Here is an 11,063-nt window from a genome sequence, read left to right on the forward strand (position 1 = left end):
GTAAATATCACTATTATAACAGTTTTACGTACAATTATAGATATAACAGTACAGCCAGTGTCTATTAATACAACACTCAACTCTACTGTTGTCTTCTCTTGTGAAGCTGTGGCTAATGGCCTTACTGTTCAAGTTAATAATGTATCGGCTACTGATGGGCCTGTTATAAATAAAGGATTTAGTGTAACATCAAGCACTAGTGGTGGTAACAGAAGTGCAGCGCTACAAGCAATAGCTTATGATCATAATAATAATACTGAAGTGAGATGTGTAGCTGTTACTTATGATCCTCCTCAAATAGTACGCAGTGATACAGCAATACTAATGATACAAGGTTAGTGTGTGTGTGTGTGTGTGCTCAGTATGTACATGGGCTAGGTCAATCAAATTTTTATCCTTGTTCTATCTATTTTGGTTTTGTTATGCAGTGGGTGTGGCCCATTGTGTACATACATTCATCATAGATATTAGAGTAAATGAAAGGGATAGGAAATAATAATTAACAGTGCAAAACATTGAACTCCTTGATAGTTGAGTTCCTTTTTCATCACAGCACTCTTCTTGGAGTTATTCTAATTTTGATGGAAAAATCAAGAATTTTGTGGTCAAAAGGTAACAAACTGCCTAGTCAGCAATTTTTTGCTTAGCAACAATATAATCAAATGGCATTATTGCTACGCCCACGCGGAAGTTTCCAATCCCTTTCATTTACTCTATCATCTATGATTCTAATAACTGTCAATACTCTTTCCTTATAGGTCTATTGGCTAGTGTTGTTGATCTGGATTATACCTTTATTAATGGATCCAGTGTATTATTAACATGGACAGCTCCTTATACACTGGATAATGTACCTATCACTGGATACTATATAGTCAATGGATTAGTGAACATTACTACTACTAACAAGAGTATTATATTATCAGCTACTAATCCTGATCCTTGTATATTAAATAATGTATCAGTTTCTCCTATTAATGATGTTGGAATAGGTTCATCTAATAATATCAGTTTTTATTATGAAAGAGGTAATGAATATTCCTTTACTCAGTACTGGTAAACTACCTTTTATTGCTTATACTATGTGTACATATACATGCATATATACTTACAGATTAGGGATAATAGTACACCTACTAATGTACATATTTTGTGAAGACATTGTTGTTTTATAGTAGAGTAATTTTGATGTGATTGCCAAAATAATCCCGGTATAGCAAGGCTGCAAAAGTTGTGGCAGCCATTTTGAAGTGGGGTGAATCCTACTTAGTAACGCTACCGTGTTACTAATAAGCTTAAATGGCTTCATATACTCTTACTTGATATCAAGATGTACTCTTGTTGATATAGATACTTGGATTAGATAGATACACATGCCTGATTTGATAATTAAGTTTTCTTGTTATATAAACCTGCCTACATTTCCTGTTAGCTATCAGCAACACTATGCACAGACTTATACACTAACTTTGTTTCCTTAGTGTATTACTGTGGTTCATTAGCCACCTGTGTACCTATACCACAACATATGACACACACACATTCACTGTATATGTTTCTATGTTTTTATTGATAATTTTCACTTTCAGTTCCTCTCATTACTCCTCCTGTATCAGTGGTACCAGTAATTGATGGACAACTAATATCATTGAATATCAGTATTGATGTAAGTATATTCACATTCACACTATAGTCACCTTTTGTATAAGCTATTGTTCTATGAATGATTTGCCTTGTAGATAGATTATTGGACTCGCCACGCTTGCGTAGGCGGGTACTAAGCAGTTGGGTTGTCATTCTGTCTACACAGTTTAACTGATTTGTAAAAAAATTATCTTTTTGTCTGAGCAGTCTAGAGCTCTATTTCTTCTTCTAGCAACAGATAAAGTTGCTTTCTTTCATCTAGTTATGCTCTTGTAGCATCCCGTGGCACCAAAAGCTGTGAACTGCTAAACCAGGGGACCTCTCTCCAGGTGAGAGCTCGTGTTTCACTCTACAGAGCCGAGATTTGCTTCAGAGGTAGAAAATCCCATCTAACGAAAAATAAAAAGAACGATTTTGTCCTAACTTCGTTGTTTGTGAGTTACAGTTGCTCAAAGTTTGTGATTTAGCCTCTTTGAAATTTTTCAGGCGGCACTAGGGAAAGCAGGAGCAATCAAACTCTCTCAGTCTCTTTTAAATATATAGAAAAATTTTCTGTGCCAACTCTTTCTTGGAATAGAGCTTCAGATGCTATAATAAATTTCAGCTTTTCTTCTTTCTCCTACCCATGTGCCATGATTTAGTTAGTTGTTGACCACACCCATAGCTCATTTAATTATCATTATAAGTATGCAGTCAATAATAATAATTTTTTTTAAATTGCTTAAAATATCACAGTACAAGTAATACATATAACTCAGGTGAATTCCAGCAGGCAAGTCCATTGCACCATAGTGCTTCATCTATTGTATGTTTTTGTGTTAGATAATGTTTATTCTATTTATAGACATAATATCTGTTCTATTCATAGGTCAGTGAGTTATGCACTGGTGAGTATCCTAACAATACAACAGTTAATATACTGAATATTATTAATGAGATACAAGACAGTACCAGTATACCAACACAAGTTAATGATCAACTGATGATTACTGGAGTAATAACTGTACCTAATAATTTAAACACATTTATTGTTAATGTATCACTGAGTAATAATGGAGGAGAATATCTACCTACACCTTCTTTTGGATTTGGTAAATAATAAACTGTTACATTGTATACATTCTTTAATTCAATCCTTTCTTTCATTGTTAGGTAAAGTTGGTCCAGTTACTAACATTAATTCTTCAATTGACAACTGTTCTACTATTGATATAACATGGACTGCTCCTACAGTTGATGATAGAGTATCTATACTGCGTTATATACTAAGAATATATGATGCTATTACTGGTAGTCTAGTGGATACTGTATCAGTATACAATACCAGTTATCAGTTTGTGGATAATAATTTATTTATTCATCATTATACATATGTTATAACTGGAGTTAATGAATTAGGAGAAGGAATATCTAATAATGATACATTCTCATATCAAAGAGGTACAATAAACAATAATTACTGAACAAATGATTTTATGTTTATTTAGTACCAAGATCAGTTGAAGAAGCTGCTTCAGATATAATAACATATCATCAAAATACTGCTATTGCTTCCTTTAATATACCAGTATTATAATTATATTATTGTATATTAATATTAAAATACTATTACAGATTACATTGGAGTGTACTGGTGAATCTCCTGAGAATGTTACAGTTACTATACAGTGTAATGGAACTGGTGTTGTATATGATGATACTACACTAGTGGAATATGCTAAGGAACCAATGAATATAACAGGATCAGTACCAACACCACTAAATGAACAGTGTAATATCAGTATTGTATTTAGTAATGAGGCTGGTAGTAGTGAACCATTTATACTAGCATTTGGTAAGTATTAAGTAGTACTAATATTCAGTATAAGGCCACTCCAATTTGATTCCTTGTTTCCCATTACCCGCCCGCATGGGGCCGCATCGCTATTCATTATTGCGGTTTTTCATTGATTATACAAGCAATTTATACAGCTGATAATGAATAAATTTAATGAAAATGAACAAACCCGCCCGCCCGCATCAGGCCCGCCTCTGTAATGGGAAACTATGAATCTTATTGGAGTGGCCTAATGTTAATGTTTTTTTTCATTATTTTATAGATACCATTCCTATAATTAATCCTACACCACCACCTACTAGTACTAATACAACAGCTACTCCATCACCAATAATAACTAGACCAGGTTTACCATTACATATAAACTGACTAACTTATTCATTTATTGTATTTATAGTAGTTATTGGAGCTATTGCTGGTGGTAGTATTGCTGTACTACTGATAATAATAATACTGATAGTAGGGATGGGTATATACTATAAGAAGGGAAAAAGTTAGCATCTTTTTTAACATTATTATTATTATTTGTTTAAAAGAGAAGAAAGGACAACTACTTCCTGAAAGGGTACAATTTGATGGAGTAAGTTAATAACACACTCACTGGTTTATATGTGCATGCATGTACTATGATTGTTAGTGAATTATTTAATTAATGTATTTTTATTGTTTGTAGGGTTCTGCTCGTACATCTGTTAGTACCTACACAGTATGTTATAAAATATTTTTTTGAAATAATTAATAATAATTTAATTATAGTCTGAACATGGTACTTACAGTGAAGCACAAACTGAGGTAAAGCATTAAAATATAAACTTATTTAGTTTGTTAAGTTTAAATGTGTCTGATACAGTAGTAATTATTTGTTGATTATGTATAAAAGTATAATAAGTTTTGTCACAGACTATTTCCTAATTTGTCATTAGACAACTCTTGTTCCTGAAGATGATACTGTTCCAATGTCATATGATACTGCTCCTGTTGAAGCTAGTGCTGCTATACCTGGAGGTAGTGAAGTGATGGCAAAACAAGTGAATAGAAAGGAGGTAAACCATTAAATTTGTAAAATTTAATGGTTTATTTTATTTTAGAAACAACCAAAATCATCCACAAGCAAAAAAGAGACTACTGGAGCTATTGGGGGAGGAGCTGCTAAAGAGCCGATATATTCAGATTTAGGAGTAGCTCCTCCAACTGGTACTAAGGCATTACCACAAACTGAAGTGGCATCAGTCAAATATGCTGACATTGAATTAGTGAGGCCTAAACTAAAAGTACCTCCAGCTCAGTCTTATGATGATGTGGTAGTATCTACTGCTAGTGGTACTACTGTAATTGGAGCTACTGGAGGAGATACTAATCCACCACCAATACCTGATAAGAAAAGTAAAGGAGCTACTACTACTGGACAAGAAGGTACCAATGGTGGAAATGATGCTGCAAGGAATTTACCACATCATGTTAATGATGGTAAATAATTACATACTAATTGATATAGTTTATTCATTATCTTTTGTAGATTCAAATTTTTCCTTGGCTCCTCCTTCCCGTCCTCCTCCTCTGCCTCCTCACGCAAGTGTAGAGGGAAGGAGGGAAGGAGGGACCTCTACTGTTGCAACTTACTTGTAATGCGTGCTAAACAAAAACTGTGTGCTTACTTATTCAATATATTTAGATTAGAACTGAGTTATATTATGTTACACTTCAGTTTGATTGGTGATTTGTATTTCTTTTTTTATTTTTACTTTTATAATAATTATTGTCAGTCGTGTGCTTTGATCATTAATTTATTAGTGATCACGCCCTGTTTAATAATATCGATTAGCCCCACCCACTATATGTGCAGAAGAACTTAATGATGAACTGTCAAAGCTGCTCCTCTTTTTCACTGATCTTTCTCTCGTTTCTTATTGTCTTTTCATCTTATTCTCTAGCTACAGCTACCAACTGCACTGGTAAGATACTGTGCACGTGTAATACTCGTGTTAACATTCAAACAATAATGTAACACTAGTTTCATTATTATACAGTTATCTATTTTATTCTATTTTCAGTTATCTATATTATTCAGTTATCTATTTTGTGTAATTAATATTGGCTATGGTTAAGTATAATGTTTAGGATTTTGTGTATAATGTTATTGATGATGTTGTGTTCTTTTACAAATGAAAGTGACACAAAACTGAGAGAAATCAAGGACATATAAGATATATGAGATACTGTATAATCCCATCAGTTCTTTTCATTTCACAAAATAATAGGATAATAACGATAATAATGATAATGATGATCATAATAAGCATGGATTCATGCACTCATGCTGCAGTATATGATTAATTAACTGTGTGAAAAAATATACTTTTGTTTGTTAGTGATCTTTTATTAACGATATTCATCACCATTAATCACCTAGTCCCTTGAGACCAAGTGTCACCCCCAGCTGTATTCTAATATCTTTACTAACAGTACCTGTATAAAGTACCCACCAGTACTCAATGTTCAATGTACAATGAGAGTAATAATAGTTAAAAGATGTAATGGAGTACTCTATAGTTATGCTGCTTGTTGCAGTGATTGCTGGATTAAAGTTATTAATTAATATAAGTAATTGTTATTATTTATGTTGTTGTTGTTTAATAGTGTTAAATGTTTATTTTATCAGTGGTAGAGAGAGTGAGAGATTAATAAACAAACAATAATAATTGTAAACAAATAAAAATAAAAATAATATTAACAAAACTGTCACTTCTCTCTCTCTCTCTATCTCTCTTTACTATAAACTTTAAAATGGATATACTGTATACTGTATATCATCATTATTAGATACCATTAGTAGATACACTGTATACTGTATAGATACCATTAGTAGATACACTGTATACTGTATAGATACCATTAGTAGATACACTATTCCCTTTAGAGATGATATCCTATTCACAATACACACACTGTCTATTGTGATATATGATCAGTGTATTGTATATTACAAGAGGTGTTACCACTATATTGTGTTAGGATGATATTACATATATCTTATTTCTTTCTTGTATAGATGAGATTGAAATACAATTTAGCACAGATCTTGAGCCAGCTTATTTTATTGGTGATACACCACCAAATTGGAGATGTGCTGCAAGCCTGACGAATGAAGTTGATTGGTTGCATAATGACACTGTCATTAGAAATGGAACACTGCCAGGAACAAATTTTTTAATTTGGACTCCATTATATGATGTTAATCAAATCTGGTGTATATACTTGTCGTGTGACTACAATCAGCATTGGAATTAACTGTGGAAATAAATCTGTTTCGTTACATGTGATTGGTAGGTTAAGCAATGTCACACTTTTTAATGTACTGTATAGCTATTCTATTATACGTTTTATTGTATTTCCTTTATTTCCTTTAATTCCTTCCTCCTTTTTCTCCTCCTCCCTCCCACCAGATCCTTCATTAATAACAGTTCCATTACACCAGTACACAGTCATCAATAGCTCATACACTCTACAGTGTAACTCATCAGTATACACCATTGACAATACAACATGGACTTTAATTACTTCAAATGATCCAACACCTTATGATAACTCAACTGATGAAACCATAAGTCATACAATAGTATCAGGAACATTCAGCAGTGCTCAGCTAATGGATGATGGACTATATCAGTGCAATGTATCACTCTATGGGAGAAACAGACTGTACAATACTACACTACATGTTATTGGTAAGATTATTATTAATAATAATAAATCTATTTTTGCTTATTTCTTTTCTTTCATAGTTCCTCCAGTCATTATATCTTCTCCTCCACCCAAGGTCCTAGCCTTTGGTCCTAATATAACTAACTACACTGTCACATTTACTAGTACCTCACCTACTGGTAGGACTATAGTAACATGGTACAAAGGGAACAGTCCAGTATTACAAGAGACTGTTAATACAACCAGTGGTATAGGATCAGCCAGTATACCTGTATCAATGAGGAGTGATAGTGGAAGCTATAGAGTTAGGGTGAAGACTGATTTTGGTGATCAGCTAGTTTATGTACCTCAAAGTATACTATTGGTCAGTGAGACATCATACTCATTTGATATTGATGTAATTGGTAAGTAGATAAAATACTGTGTACATGTACATATATGTATGTACATATGAACATACATTCTATGTACATACATGTATATTTTATTATTATTTATTATTCTCTTTTTCTATCAATCCATGTAGTGTTTCCTTCTCATCCAGTGATTTCAGCCACTCCCTCATCATTCAGCAGTACCATTCATTGGGTGCATACCAATCAATCTTTGGATGATTTACCTGAGTCTATAAAGCTGGTCCTCTTACTGGATGGGATGCTGATTCACTCTGTTAACATATCAATCAATGATACTTTGTTGAACAGTTTTACTTTCGTTAATTTGATTCCAGCTACTCAGTATAGTGTGAGGCTGATTGTTGCTAATAGGGACAGGATTAGCTCTTCATCACTTCTGACTAACTTCACTACTTTATCATCAGGTAAGAATTTTTTGCAATTTTTTTAAGTTGCTCTAAAATCAAACCAAAGCCTGTACTATAGTACAGGGACTTTGACCAAATTTTACCAAAAATGACTAAGAGAGATTTCTTAATTTTTATAATTTTTCCTAATACATATACATGTTTTTATATTGTTTTTCAAGTTTGAGTCAATTCCGATCATATTTAATTTTTTTACAAATTTTTAAGCTCCTTCAAAATTGGGTCAAAGTCCCTGTACTATAGTACAGGGTCGCAGGCCAAATTTCACCAAAAATCACTAGGATACAATTCTCCATTTTATGTTACATTTTCTGCTATGTATACTTGTCCTTATGTATTTTAAATTATTTTATTTTATTTTTTCAGTTCCTTCCATCAATTCCTTATCTGCTGTTCGTGTCAGCTCACTTCTCTTCAACATAACTCTTCATTTTAATTATTATGGTGGGCGGAGCATTAACGACATTAAACTAGGATACAAGTCAATTGAAGGAGCTAATAATCATTATATATTCATTGATAATTTGGACTGGAAACGACAGGGGCTTACCCACACTGCTCTAGTGTCAATCAATGACACCAGCATACTGAGAGAAAGGATTATACTGTTTGTACGAGTTACTAATAGCAACGGGAAAAGTGCTGACTCTAACACTATACAGGAATATATAAGTAAAAATAATAAAATTAATGATCATAATAATAATAATATTAATAATAATAATTGTATAATTTAATGATGAATGTTATGTATTAATGATATTCCTCTAATTTCCCCCTTCTATTAATTCCAGAGCCCCTAGGGCCCCCCAGTCCGGTATCCTTCCACTCAATATCAACTGATTCAGTTATACTAGCAGTACAGCTGCCATTGATTGGTTCTCCTCCAATCCTCTCTCTCTCTGTCTCTCTCTCCAGCTTCAGACACAATCACTCACTCCTCATTAATGATAGGATTTATTCATTAGGGGAGGAGCTTGTGATATTTAGCAACGAGAGCAGTAATGGAGGGGGCCCACTGATGAGTGGTACCACTTACAATGTAACAATATCAGCAGCTAATTTATTAGGGTGGAGTCAACAATCCTCACTTCCTGTCTCATTCACTACCAGTAAGTTCTATTTTTAGTAACATTAGCCAATGATGTCATCCTATTCGTGTATTGATTGATGGGTGGAGTTCCCCTTCCCGTAAAAAGTGCAAACAATAGGTGTCGAGTAGTTTCAGTTTAGTTCCATTTAATTTCATGAAGTTGTGAAAAATGATCTGTATTATATTACATGTATGCTTTATCACTGATTATACTACAATAGTACATTATATTTTATACAATACTTATTCACTGTAATAATCATTATTTTCTTTTTATCACTTTTTAGTAATTGAAGAGTCGATACCGACAGCTAGTGAGTTCCAATTGCAACTTTTAAAAATATTTTTTGCAATTTCCCCGTGATAATTTTTGTCTGGGGAATATAGTATCATATTCTTTTGGGAAATTGTGTGCCACTAATGATGTACATGTAACTGCCTTTCTCTCTCTCTTCTCTAGCTGTTGCTGAGTCCTCAGGACTAGAAGTATCATTATTGATTGGCATTGGTTTGGTTCCTATTGTCTGTTGTGCTGCCGTTATTATTATTATTATATCTTGCGCTTGTTGTTCAATGAAAAAGAAAAATTGTAAAGAAATACCAAAAAATGGTTACGCAGTTACACCAGGTGAGATAGAGAGAGGGAGAGAGAAGGGGGAGAAACAGGAGAAATAAAAACACATTATTATTATTCATATTTTCCTTATTACAGTTGCTGGGAGTATACCCTCTAATCATAACAATGAGTAAGTTACTGTACATTATCATAATTTATTATTATTGTTATAATTTCTTTTAGCGTTCAGATACAGAAGTTTTTCTCGACCCCACTAGTTCCCAGACCCCCTACAACGGAACCGGCTGATACCTCAGCCTATGACTCAGTTCATGATATTGATACTGATTCTGATACAACGCAGAGTCTGAGCCCTAAATATAAATATGTTATATCTCCTACTCCATCAGAGATTGGGATAAAGGGATATGTTAGCTCAGTCCCTGGGAGTGGGACTTACATTTACGTGTAACCAAAGATCTTTATACTGGCACTGGTAAGTGTGTACAGAATAAGCTGTTTCTTTTCTTAGTATATTTCATTTGTCAGTTTTTGTCCAAAAAGCATAAGTAATATTGTTAATGATTCTAAAACATGGACTCCAAAATCATCCCTAATTTTTATACTGCTTAGTCATATTGATGTCTTTATGCTGTGTAGAAAGTTTTAGCTGATTCAGATCTTAAACTTTTGAGTTATGAGTCCCTCAAAATCCCTCCTGAGTTTGTATTGTCAGCCAATGCTTGCTTGAGTGATTTTTTGGCAATGACTGTATCAAAATGTATGTTGTTGTTGTTTATGTGTTAATGTTTGTTTGTGTTTATGAATCATTGTTATGATGTAACTATGATGTAATGTTTATTTTAATAAAGTGAGCTTGTGCCTGGTTGTCAAAATCCATAAAGAATCCAAATTTGATCGGAATCAGCTCAAACTTGAAACACAGCATAAGTACATGTATATGTATCAGGAAAAGTTATAAAAATCAAGAAATCTCTCCTAGTCATTTTTGGTGAAATTTGGCTGACGACCCTGTACTATAAGTACAGGGACTTTGACTCAATTTTGGAGCAACTTTTTAAATTCATTAAAAAATCCAAATTTAATTGGAATCAGCTCAAACTTGAAACACAGCATAAGTACATGTATATGTATCAGGAAAAATTATAAAAATCAAGAAATCTCTCCTAGTCATTTTTGGTGAAATTTGGCTGACGACCCTGTACTATAGTACAGGGACTTTGACTCAATTTTGGAGCAACTTTTTAAATTCATTAAAAAATCCAAATTTAATTGGAATCAGCTCAAACTTAAAACACAGCATAAGAACATGTATATGTATCAGAAAAAATTATAAAAATTAAAAATTCTCTTCTTTTCATTTTTGGCAAAATTTGGTGTACTATAG

At 33.0% G+C, this 11,063-nt stretch overlaps 2 protein-coding genes across 2 annotated transcripts in view; both read left to right on the top strand.

Annotated features, from left to right (window-relative positions):
* Nucleotides 1-5,292, top strand: part of LOC109585796 (uncharacterized) — a 10,605-nt gene extending 5,313 nt beyond the window's left edge. The window contains exons 4-14 of the mRNA XM_020001926.1: nt 1,023-1,028; nt 3,132-3,211; nt 3,259-3,478; nt 3,744-3,827; nt 3,879-3,974; nt 4,018-4,061; nt 4,155-4,187; nt 4,238-4,273; nt 4,405-4,524; nt 4,570-4,948; nt 4,998-5,292. Coding sequence (XP_019857485.1) covers nt 1,023-1,028; nt 3,132-3,211; nt 3,259-3,478; nt 3,744-3,827; nt 3,879-3,974; nt 4,018-4,061; nt 4,155-4,187; nt 4,238-4,273; nt 4,405-4,524; nt 4,570-4,948; nt 4,998-5,107 — 1,208 coding nt within the window. The 3' untranslated portion in view covers nt 5,108-5,292. The remainder of the gene's footprint in view (nt 1-1,022; nt 1,029-3,131; nt 3,212-3,258; nt 3,479-3,743; nt 3,828-3,878; nt 3,975-4,017; nt 4,062-4,154; nt 4,188-4,237; nt 4,274-4,404; nt 4,525-4,569; nt 4,949-4,997) is intronic.
* A 1,272-nt stretch (nt 5,293-6,564) lies between these two features.
* Nucleotides 6,565-11,063, top strand: part of LOC109585795 (uncharacterized) — a 5,136-nt gene continuing 637 nt past the window's right edge. The window contains exons 1-10 of the mRNA XM_020001925.1: nt 6,565-6,804; nt 6,925-7,206; nt 7,264-7,587; nt 7,710-8,003; nt 8,373-8,678; nt 8,801-9,118; nt 9,387-9,413; nt 9,560-9,727; nt 9,812-9,845; nt 9,899-10,151. Of these exons, the coding sequence (XP_019857484.1) occupies nt 6,708-6,804; nt 6,925-7,206; nt 7,264-7,587; nt 7,710-8,003; nt 8,373-8,678; nt 8,801-9,118; nt 9,387-9,413; nt 9,560-9,727; nt 9,812-9,845; nt 9,899-10,127 (2,079 nt within the window). The 5' untranslated portion in view covers nt 6,565-6,707 and the 3' untranslated portion in view covers nt 10,128-10,151. The remainder of the gene's footprint in view (nt 6,805-6,924; nt 7,207-7,263; nt 7,588-7,709; nt 8,004-8,372; nt 8,679-8,800; nt 9,119-9,386; nt 9,414-9,559; nt 9,728-9,811; nt 9,846-9,898; nt 10,152-11,063) is intronic.

Source organism: Amphimedon queenslandica, unplaced genomic scaffold (assembly GCF_000090795.2).
Source record: "Amphimedon queenslandica unplaced genomic scaffold, v1.1 AMPQUscaffold_13009, whole genome shotgun sequence".
Lineage (NCBI taxonomy): Eukaryota > Metazoa > Porifera > Demospongiae > Haplosclerida > Niphatidae > Amphimedon > Amphimedon queenslandica.